Raw genomic sequence first — 19,680 nt, forward strand, 5'->3', positions numbered from 1 at the left:
TCTGGTGTCGAGATAAAGCGCAGCGTCGAGTTGCACCACTCAACACGCAATGCTTAAAAAATTTGGCGGAAAGTGGGGAGCAGAGTGTCTTAACACTAGGCGCCCTCTGCCCAGCTTGCTACATGCGGAATACATCTTTATATTACATTAACAATTTACTTTCATAAAGGCTCATGCAATTTAAGTAATTAGCTAGCGTACCGTCGTCGTAACTTTTGAGTAGAAGTAGAGTCAAAAGTAGAGCAGTGTATCAACATGAACTCGCTTCTTAAACTTACTTAGCAGTAAAATATTTGTGCATTTCTGTAAATATCTCGTATACCGTACAGCAGAGAGGCAGGGTGGAGACCGAATATAAATAAAGGCGATGCCTAATAATAATAGCGAGCATTGGTTGGTCCCTTTCCAGAGACCGGGAAGCCGGGATTGTACGTAGTAGTATAGGCACTGCACCTGCCTATCTGGCCACGTGGCTCGCGTCCTTGCCAAGGCCAACGACCTCGTTTAAATGAGATGACGAGAAAAAAAAAAGACACGAAATAAAACACTTTTTGCCCCCGATCCAAGCTGTAGTGTTTGTTTTGATTGTTTTCACGTAAACGATCCCGTACGCCGGGGTATTTTTTTGTTTTGTTGAGATTTGATGTTGGTTATTGTTATTCATGGCGTTTCATCTGAGCTGTCGATTTTTTATTGTGTCGAGTTATATTGTTTCTTATCTTTTTCTTATCAAATGCGTTATGTGCGGAAAATTATTAAATATTATTCATATTGTTAATTAATATTATGATTTCATTGCTTAGATGCTAAACTCGGCGTTCAGTTTCGCCCGAAACACACCTCCGTACTTTCCTCTACCTACCCTACTATGTCAAGGATATAGCGGGAAGCTAATAAAATGCATCAGTGAAAATACATACTTGTGTACAATCATTGAAATTTAAAAGTAAAAAAAAAAACAACTCTAGACAAATACGCTTATTAGAAAAAACAATTTCTATTGTCTTTCAAACATGACTTGTATTTATTTACGCAATTAAGGCAACATTAAATAGCAGCTATTTTTTATTATAAGTCCTTACAATTTTTTAATTATGTATGTCAAGGTTATACGAGGGTTCTAGCTTTCACCCCGTTTCGCCCTACTGAGGTAATGGCAAGGTGTTCTTTTATTCCAGCCACACTCGCGCAAACACTGTTGTATGAATAAAGAATGAACTAAAATATTTAAAAGTTTATTTTTACGTTTATGTTTCTATATTTAATCTATTTACATTTATTTTTGTTCATCTCGTAGTGTTAAAACACTCCGCTTCCCAATTTCGCCGAATACTGCTAAATTCACCGAAAGCATTGCGTGCTGATTAAACGGCGGAACTGAACGCCGCGCTTTGCCTAGACACTAGAACGATCAAATGAAAATATTTATTATTTTATTTCCTCAAGTGGGAATCGAACCCACGACCTGTCACATTTACAGTCACAGCTTGTGTACCTGCGCCATGACTAGCCTCGACATTGAACCTGAATATTGTAATTTTTATTATGATATTATTATTTTATTCTACTTGTATTGTTTACCATGTCAGTCAAGTAAGTCACTCAGTCAGTAAGAGTTTACTACTTTAACTGTGCCATTTCTTTTAATAATTCCAAGTTCGCATTTACGTTTCTAACTTGTGGTGCTGAAAACTATATGTAAGTGTATATTACATACAAACATTAGACGGTACGGACGGTGGCGGTGGTCGGTGATCAATTTAAATGGGCCACCAACGTGCCCTGGTCTCCGCGACGCCGGTTGTCTCAACTAGGCCGTTCTTGTTAGCGCGCCATGCACCAGCCAGTATACCTACATTGTATGAACAAATGGCAAGTATTTGTTCATACAATTGTACGTAATTGTGCACGGATTAGAACCTGTTGACGTTTTAGGACTTAAGGTTTATTAGGTTATTTGAGGTTGTAACTTTGTGGCAGTTATGATTTGTTACTATTAAGCGCTTTACTTCTTCTTCTTCTTCTTCTTCTTCTTCTTAGTCGTACGCTCCTGTCGGAGTGGTTGTGGTCATGAGCTGTCTCTTCCAATTAAAAGCGAGATTGCGAGATTTCTCCATCTATTTCTATCCTCATTTAGGTAGTTCTAAAAGCGTTTTATTTTTTTTTATGCTGTGTCATTTGAATCCATTAGGTAGTTGTTACGATACACTCTTAATTTTTTTGTAGTTTTACGCTATATTCCTCACATAGCATTGTAGGTAGTGGGAACATAGTGTTAAGACATTACGTTCCTATTAAAACACCTCCGAAATGAATAAAAATAGTCGTTCATAAATGTGCTCAGCTGATTCAATGAACTTTAAATAAATATAAATATGGTCATACTTGCAATATTTACGCAATTAGTTTAATAGGCCAATGTGATGCATAACTTAGTGAACCAGTTTGTAGATATTGTGCTTCCAACTTCACTTCCAACGTTAACATTGAGTATTGGCACCGTTGCTAATTCTATCAATAAAATATGCGTCGGCCATTCATATATATGTACGGTGTTCAATTAAATCTATGAATCATGAGTTGATTTGATATTCCATTTACTTTTACTTAATTATATCCTTTTGCATACATTAATTAATATTTTATTATTATTATAATTTATTACGTAGAATATTATTTAAATGTGTAGAGGAAATTGCGGCTGTATAAATGTGAATATAAGTTGTATATAAATTTTTGATTAGCCTACTTATTTTATTCGCTGTTTTATATGGTTGTATAAAACAGGTAATAGTGATTGCGTAGATTTTTTTTTTAATGTTTTTTACAGACATTTTTACTAATATTGTATGAAAATGTAAAAAATAGAGTTTTAACAGAGTTTCTACTTCCAGTCTATTTTTGAGTACCACTTGGAATTCGAAAAAAAGAGCACAAAACACAGCGTGTGTTCCTTCTTAGTTGTTCATAAATTCTAGAACGTAATGGTACGTGCATACATTTTCATGGAATGTCGGTCTACCGTCGGCAGAGTTGGCGGTGCGCGGCTCGCCGCACGTTACCAGCCCGCAACACCGCATTCTCCGCATATGACATCGATGCATACTATATATACTCACTACATACATACATACATACAAAAACATGTCTGTCTGTACACCGCTGTACTGGACATAACCAACTCTAATTATTTAGTCACGATCGATCCCTACAATGAAAATTCACCCTTATCAATCTGTATATTACAGTGTATTATGGCATTTTTAGTTTTCTCGGCGTGACTAAGGCACGAAATTCAGAAAATTACAATCGTATCACCTGTTGCCGTGATGGTTCGTTCTAGTCGTGTTTGTGATTCATATTTGCGTGGGTATTCCGAGAGGCAAGTGTTTAATGACGCATTGTGCCTACCTCGTATGCTGATAGCTGTAATCTCACTTGAGTTGCTCTTTACTTCCTCTATATAGAGTTTTTAATTGTAAGATCTTGTGGATGTAGAATTAATAGCTTCGCTGTGGTTTCCATGTTTTTATAAACATTAAATAACCATAAACTCTACTAGGTATGAGTTGCGAAGTGAAGGGTATACGACTCGTGGTGTACCGTTAAGTTACTTCTTAACAAAATTAATTTAAATTATTGAAATTTCGTGGTCTTAAAATTATAGGAAATTTTAACGTCAACTATTTAATAACACGTTACTTCGTTTATCTAAAAAAATAAAACTTAATAGATTTAAATATCACAATATTGTTATCTAAGTGATCACGATCACGCTGCATCCGAATGGCCGTCGTGCACTGCGGAGGTGGGAAAGTAAAGACCTCGACGTGGACTGCTGCTGCCCTTGACAGAGCTGGTTGTTCTTGTGCGCGCCGAGTGCCGTTCCCATGTCGAGAACACGATTCAACTTTAAAATACCTAACGTGTTGGATTGAATGATTAATTTAACTGTAATGTCAGTTTTGTAACTTAATTATAGATGTTTTTTCCTTTTTGTATAGTTAATATGTATGTACAGAAATGTCTTAAGTATATTTTTTTTATTTCCGTTTATTATTTTATTCTTGTAAGAGTAAAATTTATAGTATTCCAGTTTGAATTTCTGTATCTCCACAAAAGATCGTAAAAAGTGATCGTTTTATGTCATTATTTTTTTATAGTCATGCATTGCAATGCATATAATTATGCGGTGTAATCTTTTTGTGATGTCTTTTAAAATCTATTAAATGAGACAATAATTTTTGAATATTAATATATTTAGAGGATATTATTTCATATATGTAATACACGTGAGTCAGGCAATGGTTCGAGCATTGTTGTAATCCTTAGTTAAGTAAGTAAGGTAGACCAATATACCAATTCATTCTTGTGGACGGATAAGGGATAAGGAACTCTCAAAAGGGCTCGTACTAACCCAAGTAACTGCCAGTCAAAGGAGCTGTCAATTGTGTATAATAAATATGTACAACATTTCAGATAAATATAAAATATGATATTATAAAATTTTAATAGTCTTTTAGAAATACTTTTGAATCATCGAATTAACATGTCGCTACCACCGGCTCGGAAGGCAATTAGTTGTATTGAGATTTGACGACAATAAACGCAACCGTTGCTCTTTTCAATTATAATAAAATTTTAATGTACGACACTAAGCTCATGTCACCTGTGCACGTATGCATAATTTATATTTGAATGACGCCGATAGTGCATTCATTTTTATGAGACGGTGTCTCGGGACAAGCGACCCCGTTACGGTACGGCCGTTAATGGTCGCCGTAAACAAATATAATATAAATATAGATATAATAGGTGGGCGTATATGTCTCATTGAATATGATTCACCGGCGCCTCGCCGTCTGCCGGTCGTCTGTATATTATAATGTTGTGATAATTGCGATTACGAAATTAATTGCGATTAAAGTGTCGTCCCGTCGATAATAAAGCGAGACGATGGCTCACCTAGTTCTAGTACAGTAGGGAGTAACTAGTGTTATGTCATACATAACGTCAACATAACTGTATAAGTTCAAATCGACCCACATAAAAGTTGCATTACCACTTTCGTCGTTGCAAATCACCGCCGCTCGTATCGGTATCTCGGCCTCGGTCAGTGTGTTGCGTGTGTCGTATGCACATACATATACGGACGCTGTAAAGTGCAATGAGAATTCCGCAGACCAGCCATCGGTGTGCCGGCGGAAAACGAAAGTGATCTGGTGCCTCTCTCCGCCCTGGATTGATGCCTTCTCGTTAGCTGTGTTATTCAAATTGTGAACGCCGCCCGCCCGCTTGCACTCTCGAATACTAGATCTAATTCAACAGTTTCTAGCTATGCGTTGTTTGTGCCTGTTTCGGTATCGTTAAATACCTACTCGCACCTCGTCCGGAGGTGTGTTTTACGATCCTATAAAAGTATCTGGCAATTGTTTGTTGTTATCTTAAACGCCCATTGTGTTTAATGTGAAACGATTATCGTAACGCCGAATCTTTCTTATCATTATTGCTATGTTTTGGAAATGGTAACTAATTTGCTAATGGTTTTTGCCGAATTCGAATGGATTAAGGCTGTTTCAAATTCAGCTGAAGATTATATTGTGTTTATATTATTGAGGCAGTCGTGGCGCAGTGGCTCAAGGGTGTGACTGTAACGCGACGGTAGTGGGTTCAATCCCCATTCGAGGAAACGGAATATTTATCTAAATTTATATTTCCTTTTCTTCGCTCTGGTTTCGAGGCAAAGCGCGGCGTTGAGTTCCGCCATTCAACACGCAGCACCTCCAGAATTCAGCAGAAAATGGGGAACGGAGTGTCTTAACACTAGGTTCCCTCTGCCTACCCTGCTGCGTGCGGGATACAGCGTGAAGCTCATTTTTATATTAATTAGGTTGTTATAACGTTGTTATTTTTTATTATATGGTAAGAAAATCATAATCACTCAATTTCCCTGCTCTATAACCCATTAAGATATTAAGAAGATAATAATAATTTTGTTGTTGTTTTTGTAGGTACGCAGAACGTACCGATGCCACCGCGACCGTCGTCGTCCCTGTCGGACGGCAGCGGGCCGACGGCGCGGGCGGGAGCGGGGAGTGGGCCTCCGCCGTCCGCGGCGCCGCCGCCCGGCGCCATGCTGCAGCAGCCCTACCACCACGGCTCGTACAAGCCGGCGCCCTACCCGCCGCAGCCCTATCCCTACCCGCCGCGCAACCACCATCCCTACCCCTATGGCGGGTACCGACCCACGCCGCCGCCTCATCCGTCTCAACATTATCCACCACTCAAGGTATTTTAATAATTCTTGTTTGTTTTATATTATTATTTGATATTTAAGTATATGTTCAAGTAATTTTCATCCAAATAAATAGATGCTCATGTTTGAAGTAATCTATTACATTTGTTGTGGTTTATGAGTGAGTTATTAGAGAGAGAGAATGAAATGTTCACTCCAACTTGCAGAAGAACTATAAACTAATAGGTACCATATGACTATATAATTTTTTTTCTCTATTTATAAATTAAAAGTAAATATTATTTTAGTATTTAATTCAAAAATATAAAAAGGAAATATTAAGTAGGTACCTATAAATATTCATTTCACTATTATATTTACTCTTCATGTCAATGATTGGAATATTGTCAGTTTGCCTACATTGCACTACACTGTCCAGTGTGTACAAGTGAATGGATAGTTAGGTTTGGTGAGTTTGACCCATTTGAGCCTTCTCCATTTGACAAGGCTTGTTGCATAGGCTACAGATAAGCTTAACGCATAATTGTGAACATTACAGCAAGCCGGCCGCCACATGGGCCCGCCCGGCGACTCGATGCCGCCGCCGACGGCGCCCGGCGAGCACGACAACGGGCCCGCCGCGCCCGCCACCGCGCTCGTCACCACCGGGCCCGACGGCGCGCCCCTCGACGAGGGCAGCCAGCAGAGCACGCTCAGCAACGCCTCCGCCGGTACGTGTGACCCACGGCCTCATATAGTTTACTGTTGTTGAAGTGTGCTCGTAACCGTGATGTTAAATACGGTATTCTGCACTTCCAGCGTCGGGCGAGGAGCAGTGCAGCACGGGCCCCGGCACGCCCAAGAGCCGCAAGGAGTACGGCGCGGGTAGCGCGGCGCCGTCCCCGTCGCCTGGCGGCGCCTCGCACTCGTCCGCGCACGACGACTACGACGCCGCGCCATCGCCCTGGCCGCGCCCGCCCTCCAGCCCCGTGAGTACACTGCCATGCGGCATCACTACACCACCAACAACACCACCACCACCACCACCACCACTCCACATATAGTTACAACGAGGCGGTTCAATAGAAAAGTGACGTATTGTGTTAAAAAAATGGAAAGAGAATAAAGCGCCCAAGATAATACACGACGTTTCGGAATTTTGTAGGTTTACCGTAATTTTTTACCCGACTGCGAACGTATGTATGTATTTATGTGTGTACTATGTATGTTCGTTCCTTTGTTCCCTTCTAATTTTTAAACCAATGAACCGATTTTGATAAATGATACGCTCTTAGATTTGTCTTGATGGCGGTAACATTATTGGATTCGTTATTTTAGTTAATGCCGTCGAGTTTTTTTTGTTTATAATTAACTTGTATAGAAAAATGTCACTGTTTGCATGCGTATAGGAAATACGTCACAAAACAGAAAAAAAAATGAAAATTAATAAACGAAAAAAGAATGAATATACATACATATTTAAATCTGTAAAATATGCAAATTCTGCAAAATTTGTCCTTCTTGTCACTTTTCTATTTAACCGGTGGTATATCATTAAAATGATTATGTTAAAATTACTAAATTAAATGATAATAAAAATGACACTTCATGATTTTTTTATTACATGACATTTTTAATAATGTATATATCTATTTAGTAATGAAATGTATATTTGTATTTAAAACTATATAACAATAATGTTGTTAGTACCCCAAAGTTCCTTTCCCCCTTGTTTACGTGCACAGCACTCCTTGGTATATTTTTTATTTTTACTCAGTATATAAGCAATGGATACACTTTATTAATATTTCTTAGCAATTTCACAAATCACTACACTATTTTTTGACTAAATTATTTCACCCCCCCCTCCCCCCAGTTAACATGTTGTGGTAGGAGATTGCATTATGTCGTGTATTTCAGGTGTTTAACAGTCACATAGCGCCGGAGTCCTACAGATCAAAGGTTTATATCCAGTTAAAGCTCACTAAGCATGTGTAGTGCTCGAAATGTTACTTTATATTACTTTATATATACGCGTTTGCATGGTGGCTCTATATATCTATTATAATAATTAAAATAATAATATGAAATTGCCAGGGGTTCTCAAATATTCACTTATATTATTGTACTTTATTGTATTTTTTTTTGTTTTGTCTATGTCAAATGAATAAGTGCTTGTTTATTTAATGTTCTTATTCTAAAGTAATCTTAAGCTCTTTCAATTGTGTTGCTAGTGATAATTTTTTCGAAATATTTTCTTTTTTTGAAGTTTTTTTAGATCTCTATTTTTTTAAGCAATGTAATGTAATTCGTCTTTGAGAAACCTTGGAGTACACTTCTATACCATGCGAAAACTTAACGCCCAGTAGCCACAGACTAGATATCATTTGGAATGTTATGCGAAATTAATCAAAATTTGCTGCTTGAGCTTTAAAAACTACAATCTGTTGTGCTTCCAGCTATTTTCCTTTTGGTGTTGGTCTTATATTAAAAACTGTCAAAGGTTTTTTTTGTAATGCGTAAAATCCTTCATTTAGATTTTATATATTAAGGTAAATAATAATATACATTTGTAGAGCATGCTCTGTCCCTTTTAGATAATATTTTTTTCGCATTTTCTATTGTTTTTTTAAATGATATATATAACGTGCTTGCATTAGTGCCATTTAAAAATGCTAAAACAACGATTGAGTATATTATGTCTAAAGATAATAATAACTACTAATAACTTGTTAACCAATTTAAAAAAAAATATCGGAGTGATTCAAATTTTTGAACTGAAATTATAATGAATTAATTACTTAATTTCCTTTTTACAAGCTATACTTAATAATTTAAAAAAGACTTTGTTTCAAAAAATGTATATTACTAAAATATACATGATTAATCTGGTCACAGGTTTATTCGAAATGTGTAAAAAACGAAAATCTAAGATCTTATTATAGTAAATAAGTATTTGTTATAAGGCTATCCATAAATTGTGTCACACGAATTTTATCTTTCTCCTGTTTTGTCACAGCAATTCACATATTTGTGAGACCTCCGATACCCCTCCGCTTAGTGTAGGAGGGTATTATTCAATTGTATTTTTTTTAAGAAAAAACCGGACAAGCGTTTATCGCATTAGAAATACGTTTTTGTCAGAAAATCATGGAGCCGTAGATTTAGGTATATGGTTTGAATTTCAACTCTATATCTCCAAGCGTTCCTGAGATAAAGGCTCTTGACAGACAGACGGACGACAAAGTGATTTTATAAGGGTTCCTTTTTTCCTTAAAAGATACAGAGTCCTAAAAAGAATTAGATAAACTGAAATGTTACACAATTTACGGATAAGCTCTGTTCCAACGTCAGTAATCGGTAGTGGTGTGTATGATGTTCGTTGTTGCGCCAGAAGTCGGACTCGCTGGGCAAGCTGTACGAGATGGACGACGCTCCGGAGCGTCGCGGCTGGGTGGAGCGCCTGCTGGCCTTCATGGAGGAGCGCCGCACGCCAATCGCCGCCTGCCCCACCATCTCCAAGCAGCCCCTCGACCTCTACCGCCTCTACCTGCTGGTGCGGGACCGCGGCGGCTTTGTAGAGGTACGCCTACCATGTACCGTATAGTGTCTGTTGTACCATACACCAGAACTGCTTTTCGAACCGCTGGTAGCTTTTTTGTTTATATGTTCATTCAACGATTCAAAAGTGCTTATAAATAGTCTATTCGAATAAAGAATTATTTGAATTTGAATTATTAACAACGAATCAGCAGCATTAAACGCCACAGTGCCCTCGCAACGATTTATGTATGTGCATGCACCGCCATGTGAATCTGCCGCTATGTGAATAGCCGCTATAAAACCGCCGCTTTAACGATACTTAATAAATTTTTATCATTGCGCCGTTCATAGAGAGCGAGGAATGCTGACTTGGAGTACAGTACGATGGCGAACGTTCTACGAGACGCCCGTGTTTCTCTCGAATATTTGAAATTAAAAATATTACTTTTTCAAATTATGAGAAATTTTCGCTTTTAAATCGAAGTTATCGATATTTTCAACAAGTATGTTAGTTTATATTCACGCGTGACGATACGTGTTTACTTGAATCGTGTTTATAGTTGCTCAGTGGTTTGATATCGAGTGATTGTGAATGATTGAAAGTTTTTTATGTGACTGTTGAAATGTTCGCTGATTCTCCACAGAATATGAGATATGAGGTGATGGACTAATATACTTTTTTACAACCGTACTAAATGAGAGAAAATAATGTTGAGGCACTACGTTTTTGAGATTTTACTTTAAAGTCCGCGTATGTGTGGAGTACATATTTGTTAGTTATTATGTGTTAGTATGGCGGAACCAAATTTCGCACATTGTCCTATTATAAGCCAGGAATTTGAAAATTAATAAATATAATAATTTCTTCAATAGTTACCATCTCAATGCTCTACAATGGTGTCATCATTTCTTTGACTTAATTGATAATTGTGAATGTATCATCATTCATTTTGTACCTATTTTAAGGGTGGTCATAACGGTAAGACAGTTTCTAAGAGACGCAGGTTTGAGTCCCGTTACATTTCTATTTCAAAGTTGAATAACTTTTAAATTTTGTACTTTTAAAATAATTAGATTCATATTTTTAAAGGTGACGAAAAACAAAACGTGGAAGGACATAGCGGGTCTCCTAGGCATCGGCGCGTCCTCATCGGCCGCGTACACTCTAAGGAAACACTACACGAAGAACTTGCTCGCGTACGAGTGTCACTTTGACCGAGGCGGAATCGATCCCCAACCTATCATAAACCAAGTTGAAGCCTCCACTAAAAAGAAAAGCGGCAAGTCCAACAATACGGCGAGTGCAGGTGAATATTGTTATTAAAATTTTTTTTCATCAATTTAACCCAGTGTTAATATAATCTGTTCCCAGTGTAGTTAATATAATCTGTTCTCTACTTTCTGTCCAATTGTTAACTGGTGAAGCTCAACGCCGCGCCTTATCTTGACATCAGGGAATAATTCGTTTTCCCAATTGGGAACCGTCTTATTTATAGACGCTACTGCCAAGCTATCAATCATATTTTTTGTGTATTAAACTTTTCTTTACTAAGTGACAGACAAAGCATAGCCTAAACTTTTTCTTGCAAAAAGCGAAATTTCGTTTCTCTTAACATCTCCTACATTCGAGGGTTTTTGGTAGAGATTTTTATTAGAGATAAGTTATCCATTGTACACATTCTTGCTGTCGTAATATGTTTTCAGTACTTTCTTTCTTGTGGGGTACATAAATAAATGAAAAAAAAAATGAAATTTGCTATATATGTGCCTTGGAGATAGAAAGGGGAAAATTAAAATTGAATTTCCTTAAATTACTACGGGAATGGGAAATAATGTACATAATATGTACAACACCAGTGTACATGAATTCATCGAAGATTTATGCTTTTAAGTGTTAGAATATTAGTCAGTGTTTTTAGAAGAATGACGTGTGTGTTTATTTATATGAACACACATACGTTCTTTAGGTGTAATATGTCTAACTTAAAATATATTTAGAAGTTTAGATGCAAAATAACAATAACAACAAACAACTGAAAGTCACGGAGATAATAATAATATAGTATTTATTGCAAATAAACATGTAAATATAACAAAAGTTTCAGTTTCAATCAATTTTAAGTATGCATATTATTTTTAAAATATATTGCATTCATAAATTATACCTACTCTATTGGCTTAAAGTGTTTATGTGCACATGTAGATATCGTCTTTAGAATGGTATATAAAAATTCTTGCGGATTCTACTTGTTGCTCTTACCAGAAGCTTTGGAACTTCCTTCCTGATTTTCATGTATAAATGAAAAAAAAAAACATTCTTTTAGTTACCTTTATTGTATTTTTATGTATAACATTTCGTGCTATGTCTCAAGGGGGTAATTATATCCACTTTTGGAAAAACACTGATATAGATAAATGATCTATGTGTAAAGGTTGCGTTGACCAGTTGACACTTTGTTTATAAGATCTTATAAATTCATATCATTGGCCACTGTTTTGCCTATTTAGAAATACACTTCAAAATTTTAAAACACTGATGCTAAAATGCAAATGCTAAAATTATGATAAGATATCTCAATTCTACAGTTTTAAATTTTCTTCTCATAAAACACCCAATTATTTAATTTTTGTAAGTAACTTTTTATCTTGTATTTCCAGGATCATCGAATTCTCAGGAGCAGTTCGGCGGCAGCGGCGCGGGGCAAGCCGCGCCCATGGACGGCTATCCCGCACACTACGCGCCCTACCCGCCCCAGCCTGCGCAACCACAAGGTATTATATACTTATATATTTTTTTCAATTATTAAATTTACACTACAGACACCACCCTTTTTATTTTATATTGTTATTTTAAAGAGTATACACTATTATAATATTGATTTACACTGTTATGCCATTTATTACATGACACAATAAAATAATTTATATAAGTTTAGAAAATTTGGCGGAAGTGGGTAACAATATTAATTCCGTTTCTTGTATGTTTTTCTGGGTGAAGGTTAATTTACTTTAATATTAAAAGGCAACATAACATTTACAAATACTTTTATAATTTTGAATTTTGATTCTTTTCTTCATTTCTTATATAATAATAAATTCTATGAATTAAGTTTTGACTTGTGTATACACAACATGGTGCTTGCTATCGTAACAAATAATATAAAATAACAATAGAAAACACAAAAATATCTAATATGTACATATACCATAGTTTTAGTAAAACCCCATACTAGCGTCTTGTTAACCGAGTGCACGGAATTTTAAGTAAAATGCTGTATATTCAAATGCTATATAGATCTAGTGTTAGCGACCGCTTTCGTGTGGTTTAAGAATAACGTCCATCGGTCGGTGCTTCCTTTTATTTATGCGGTCTTAACTAACATTTATCATTCGATTCCATTTATTATTCAGTACAAAATATATTTTAATAGCGATTATTTATTCAAATATCGATTTTAATAATATGAGTTGAGTATATTTTGTTCTGATAATAAAAGAGCTAATAAATCATATGGCCTTAGTCCGCTTGTCACTAACCCCTTAATATAGCACTATAGTTATATAATACATTTAACTGTCGCCATACAAATCAATTGATAATTTTAACAAAAGTTTCAATTTATGTATTAGTATTTATTTTTTATGCATTTTTTTGAATTTGGTGGTGACTTTTAATATAACAATTAATATACATATTTCTAAGGATTCTACTGACAAATGTTTGTTTAAATGAGTTGCTTGGAAAGGTTTTGCTGATTTTTATAGGTTACGAGTTACGTTTGTAGACATTTTTTTTTTTTAACAAAGTGCCATTATTTATTTTAATTGAATAACATATATGATGGTCGACGACAACAGTATTAGTAATAGTATTTTGCAACTCTATCACCATAATAAGAATATTTCTTCCATTAAACAAATAATAAAAAATAAGGGATGATTGTTGATGTTCTATTAAGTCCTATGTATTTATCAGAACTTGTTGCTCAAAAATTCTTTTCATAAATAAGAAGTATAGACTATTGCATATAAAACTTTTTTACAAGAATAAATATAACAAAATGGGTTCCTTTTTATTTAAACCGACCTTAAAATTTGTATCTTTAAATTATCCTCAAAATCAGTACAAACTTTTTGGACAACCATACAAAAATACACAAAAAAAAACAAAATATTTTAAGTAATAAAGTCAGTAGATTCCTCACATTGCACGTAACGGGTGGTATAACCTCGTGTGGTTGTAGGCGGCGGGCCGGGCGGCGACATGGCCGCCTCCAATCCCTTCGACGAGCCGCCGGGGCCCAGGCGACCCCCAGGTTTGTGACTCACTCACCCCCCCATTCACCCATAGACATGCTCTGGGGCAGTACCGTCTTTTACATGTTTTATTTGACCAGGGGGCCTGTAAATAGGGCCCAAGCTTAAAGGGGATGAAACTACTATTAGGGATGTTACGGATATAATATTTCTGGATACATAGATAAAAAAGGGATCGATTTTGGTCACAGATAAAAAATCAATTCGGATTATCCGTTTAGGATAATTACGGTTAGAAATATAGACTTTTTTTACAATGGATCTGTTCAGACTCCACTCATATCCTAAATTATAAAAAATATATATAACGAATTCAACTATGGCTACGGATAGTTTTTATTATATTTGATGTCCGTTAGTTTCGATTGCAGTTAAGGAACTCCATAATTTATAGTATGGGGTCTGCTATAAATTATAATAAGTTGTTACTCATAACTAAGTACCTAGGCTCCAAATTAAAAGGTGCACTAGAATCTTCAGGGCCCTGATGTATCCTACGACGGCACTGCTCTGGAGGAATTCATGCTTGATATGTTATATGCCATTTCATATTAAATGAAATAAAATTGGTTCTATGAATGATCACTGTGTGAACTTTTTCAAAGTTTTATTTTATTAATGAAAGAATAATTTTATTTCACTACTTATATCAATAATCGTTGTAATATAATAAAACATAAATTAACACCCTTAACATTTAACTAACCACGGCAATTTCTAGTGCGAGATTTTCTTAATGAATTTTCTATTAGAATATACAAATTACCAAAAAAAATTACATTTTCTAATCTTATATTATTATTAATATCATATGTTATAAGGATTTTTAAAATAATAGGTTGAGTTAATCTCGTGCAGTTTAGTTACAGTCTAGTAGTTTTTTTGGTTTCTATTGTACAAATTATTAATTATCAGCTTATTTAGCTTTTGAGAATCCGTAACTATTTTTTTTTTAAATAAATATAGTAAAAAAAGAATCGAGCAAGCTTTTCATACACATCCTTTGTTTTTTGCTTTAGCGTTTTTTTATTTAATGTAAATAATATGAATTTATTACAATGTTTTATTTTGCTTGCTTGTAATTATATATTTATTGTTATATATTAGTTATTTATATTATACTTTATCTTCTTATATAATATTTTATAATTATTATTTTTGATTTACAGGTTACCAGCAAGGTTACGGGTATGAATATGGATCTCCTTATCCTTCAAATAGGCCTGTTTACCCACCTTACGGACCAGAAGGTGACAGGTGCGTAAATAGTTAATTATTTTTCTGTGCATTTACTTCTTTTTTGACGAAATCTAAAAGTTTTCATAGAATTATTATCTATAATTAAATAATTCATTCAAGTTGCAAACAAGTAAAGAAAATAAAATAAGTGATTCAAGTCAAATAAAAATATTGATTAATTAACGTAACCCTCGATCAGACGTGCTACGACGAGCACCATGTCAAGTCTTCATCATATGGAAATAGATTTAAACCTTTTTGTGGCACTTTATATCCATTCAAAACAAATTTTGTAATTCTTTTATTAATTTATTAGGACTTAGTGAATGCAACATTTTATTCAATAATATAATATGTGATAAATATTTCCAGGGGCTACGGCAGCGGCGAGTACCGGTACGGGTACGGCGGGTACCGCGCGGGCGGACCGGGGCCGGCGCCAGCGGGCGGTGCGGCGGCGCCCGCTCCAGCCCCCGCGCCCGCACCCGCGCCCGCCGCGCCGCCGCACCCGCAGCCCTACCCCGAATACTACCGCGCGCCGCCGCATCCGCACCATCCGCACCCGCAGCACCCGCACCCGCCACACCCGCAGCACTCGCCACAGCATGAGGTATGTATGCCGAACGCGTCTGTATGTGCAAGTACAGTACGGCGTCGATTATCCGGACGATCATTCTTCACGTAAAATTAAAATGGAGATTAAAAAAGTCTTAACGTAAGCGTTTATACGTTATTCAAAGAAAAATAATAAATTGAAAAAAATCTCAGTTTAATCGTAACTTGTTTGTAGTATGTTTTGTTACAAGAATAATACTGTCCTTAATTTCTATTTGTAATTAAAGATCTTTTCACTTGATAGTGAATAATATATAAGTTTAAGATACGTTTCTCTAAAAAAAACACTATCTTAGCACTCGTGTCCCCTAACTAGTTCGGATGATCGACGCTCTACTTTATAATTCTGTCTATATCAGATATATTTGGCTAGGTATATATATGATATGATTGTAGTTAAAAAAATCCCTTTTTGTATATTTCTAGATGCATAGACACGTGTATCTGTAGAATAAAACGTGAATTGTATAGAAGTTGTTGGTTCATTATTTATTTTAGTTTATTTCTATTAAAATGTTTTTGTGATCTATTTTTTGCGAATATTTACATATTTTTTCTGGTCATTTTGATTCCCACATTTGTATCTTATGTATACATTTCTTAGGGAGAAATGTCATTGCTATATTTTAGCTTGAAAGATTACATGGTTAATATTTGCATATTTAGAAGAGTGTATTTATTAACCCTTTTATATATTTTTTAAATAGAAAATAGTTTTATATGTTTCATTTGTCTGTTGTTTGGATAGAAAATTAGAAATTTATAAAAAATGTTATTAGTAAATCATTTTATAAGTTTGTTAGGAATATGTAAGATTTAGTATTTATTTTAAATAGCATGTAGTAGTTTCAAATATTGTTTTCAGGTTATTGAAAGAAAAACTTTTATAGATAAAGTTGTTAAAATGAAACGGAAAGTTAGCTATGACAATATTCTTTCATTTGTATGTTTGACTTGTCTTACAATCAAACGTGAAGTTGGTTTAAATATTTTTAAAATTGTCATAAAAGGTACTTTGTATCTCTATATCTATCTATTGTATGTTTGTACAACAGTACAAAGATCGGCAGACATTTGAACCTAAATACCAGGGAAATTGAAGAACCGAGGAAATGTGTCTAGGTATACATGTTAGTCAGGAATTCCCAGCCAAAGGGTGGCATGAAAATATAATTTATAATCCGGAAAGCCTCAACAATTGATAGTTTCGGAAGCCCTGGTGTGGTTTGTTCGTTGCCGTTCTGCGTACGTGTGTACAAGTGTGGTCCGTTGGTGTAGATGGCGAGCGCGCCCGCCGGCCTCATGGGCTCGCAGCTGGCGCGCCAGCTCGTCGCGCCGCTGCCGTCGCCCGTGCGCCCCTCTCCCTACGTACGGACGTTTGTACCACGCACTCAACACCGCTTCCCATTGGCGACCGGTAGCACCGCGTGTGGCCAACTGTACCCCATCCCCAACAGACCCAAGCCCCCTGCCTAACAAAATATTTACAAGATTGTACAGATTCGTTCCAAAATTCTCAATACCTTTTCCCTAACGTTATCCCCAAGTTGGCTACACTGTTTCAACCCCCGACCACTACATCACCATCGTAATTGGGCACTTCCTCACTATGAATGACTATTGCTTAGATTAGAGAATCCCAGACACTGGACATTTACTTAATTTTTATATTGCACTAAATTGATACTACACACGTAAAGGCCTAAACTGAACAAGGTTGAAAATAATATATTTTTTAAATTTAGTTTCCAAAATGTTTTATTCCGTTTATGCCTTTCGTAATCTATTCCAACATCTTTAGTCAATATAGTTATACTGAGTTTTAAACTTTTATCATTTTTATATATTCATAACATATTCGAATAAATATAATTGATAATTACATAGACATTTATTTAGTCTTTCTCTAGTAATACCCAATTATGATGTGGTGTGAGTGTCGTTTGTAACGTGACATACAGTTTCAAAACTTTATGTAGTGTTACAAGTGATCCAATGTGAGGGTTGAACTCATCCGTGGTTTTGGCTTCATTGAATTTTTTTTTATAAATAATACCACTAGCTTAACGAAATTTCAAGCTGTCACTATTAATTTTCTCTTCAGTTTTCGTTTTAACTAAATTTTGGCTTGCGGTGTGATTAATTGGCTTTTCGATATGCGGTCGCATTGTCGATCGTTTCAAACCAAAACCCGACTCAAAATTTAACAAACAAATATGGAAGTTAAGGTTTAGAGTGTGTGGTGGTGGCTTTACCGTTATAAGATGTCACTGAATCATTTGCATGCTTTCACAGTTATCATATAAGCTTAGCTGTAAGTGGAGAGCGACGTCGTTAGCTTTGTATAATGCGTGTGTGTTCTAACGTAACTTAACTCCCTTTTGAGTGTTAAATTTAGTTAAGTTACGTCGAGAATATCAATATCATTATTTCTACGTTCATATTCTGGGCTCGGAGCGAGAGTAACTTCTAATAATATGGTAGCTTAAAGTTTTTCATATTTTGTAATTTTGAACTATCAGCTACCATTACTTTAATATTGTGTAAATAGAGTGTGCCGTTAAGTTGTGAATATAATCTAAATTATTTGTATTTAAAAAAAAAATATTTATTAATATTAAATGAATAATCATAATATCAGGAAGTACAACTCTTAACGGATACACGTATTTTGTTTAACAAAAATGTGTGATATTAAATGGCGAGTATATAAAGGGTGGAGCTGGCGGCGCAGCAGCGGCGGCAGCAGCAGCAGCAGCAGCTGGAGGTGCGCCTCGCCGCCACCCGGACTTCGCGAAAGAGGGCCCATATCCGGGCCCCGGCGTGGGCGGCGTGGGGCCCGGCGTCGGCGGTGTGGGCGGTGCGGCGGCCGGCGCCCGCTTCCAGGGCGGCGTAGGTGGCGCGTGGGGTCCCGCTTACCAACGCGCGCCGCCCTCGCCCGCATGGCGTCCGCCCGCGCCCCTCCAGCACCCGCCCATGCACCAGCACCAGCCCGCGTGGCCACATCCGCCCCATCATCAGCATCAACCTTATCATCCGCCGGTGAGTTACACTCTGTGGCCATATATGGCAGAGTAGGCAGAGGGAACCTAGTGTTACCACACTCTGTTTACCACTTAATGGATAAAAAATGGGTGCGTGTTTTGTTTTCGAGATATGGCAAATTAAATAGCGTAACTTAACGCTGCGCTGTCTTATTGTGAAGAAATAAAAATATTACATTACCCCAAATTGGATATCAAACTCACAACCGTCTCGTTTACAGTTAGAAAGCTATCTTCTTAAGAACATTGTATGTCTCTGTATGTACATTGTACATTTAATATAAAAACTACTTATTATGTTGTGTTGTTGGGAATAAATTTGCCATTTAGGTAATCAATGTACAGCCTATGTATTGATTTTTGTATATTATATGACATTTAAAATGAAGCAAACTTTAATTATTATAATGTCCATTCAATTCAATTGTGTCATTTACTTCATTGTGTAACTGATATAATCATGGCGCGATCATTCATAAATCACATTAAATAGTTACTAATAGTATACTATGATACATTGGTAAAACGGCAATGATAGTACAGTGTGTCGTAACTTGAGGTCGACAAGGTCGATGAGGTCGGTTAGTAACGCGCGTTGGGTGTTGTAGACGCCGGGCGGCGCGTGGGGCCCGCGGCCGCCGCAGGAACTGCCGCCCGCCGCGCAGTCACCCGTGAGTTCACCACGAT

The 19,680-nt window shown here is 36.4% G+C and overlaps 1 protein-coding gene across 9 annotated transcripts in view; it reads left to right on the forward strand.

The window, feature by feature from the left end:
• Nucleotides 1-19,680, forward strand: part of osa (trithorax group protein osa) — an 86,315-nt gene that overhangs the window by 63,927 nt on the left and 2,708 nt on the right. For 3 of the 9 annotated variants that reach the window (XM_085189812.1, XM_085189820.1, XM_085189821.1), the window contains 13 exons: nt 6,012-6,289; nt 6,795-6,966; nt 7,055-7,224; nt 8,156-8,197; nt 9,630-9,818; nt 10,869-11,085; nt 12,437-12,550; nt 14,023-14,094; nt 15,265-15,352; nt 15,707-15,944; nt 17,228-17,317; nt 18,665-18,991; nt 19,602-19,664. In XM_085189812.1, coding sequence (XP_085045938.1) covers nt 6,012-6,289; nt 6,795-6,966; nt 7,055-7,224; nt 8,156-8,197; nt 9,630-9,818; nt 10,869-11,085; nt 12,437-12,550; nt 14,023-14,094; nt 15,265-15,352; nt 15,707-15,944; nt 17,228-17,317; nt 18,665-18,991; nt 19,602-19,664 — 2,060 coding nt within the window. The remainder of the gene's footprint in view (nt 1-6,011; nt 6,290-6,794; nt 6,967-7,054; nt 7,225-8,155; nt 8,198-9,629; nt 9,819-10,868; nt 11,086-12,436; nt 12,551-14,022; nt 14,095-15,264; nt 15,353-15,706; nt 15,945-17,227; nt 17,318-18,664; nt 18,992-19,601; nt 19,665-19,680) is intronic. The other 6 variants (XM_085189813.1, XM_085189816.1, XM_085189818.1 and 3 more) reach the window with 6 other exon arrangements.

This window comes from Heliconius melpomene, chromosome 9 (genome assembly GCF_056956725.1).
Source record: "Heliconius melpomene rosina isolate 202511_hmr_F chromosome 9, ASM5695672v1, whole genome shotgun sequence".
NCBI classification, from domain to species: Eukaryota; Metazoa; Arthropoda; class Insecta; order Lepidoptera; family Nymphalidae; genus Heliconius; species Heliconius melpomene.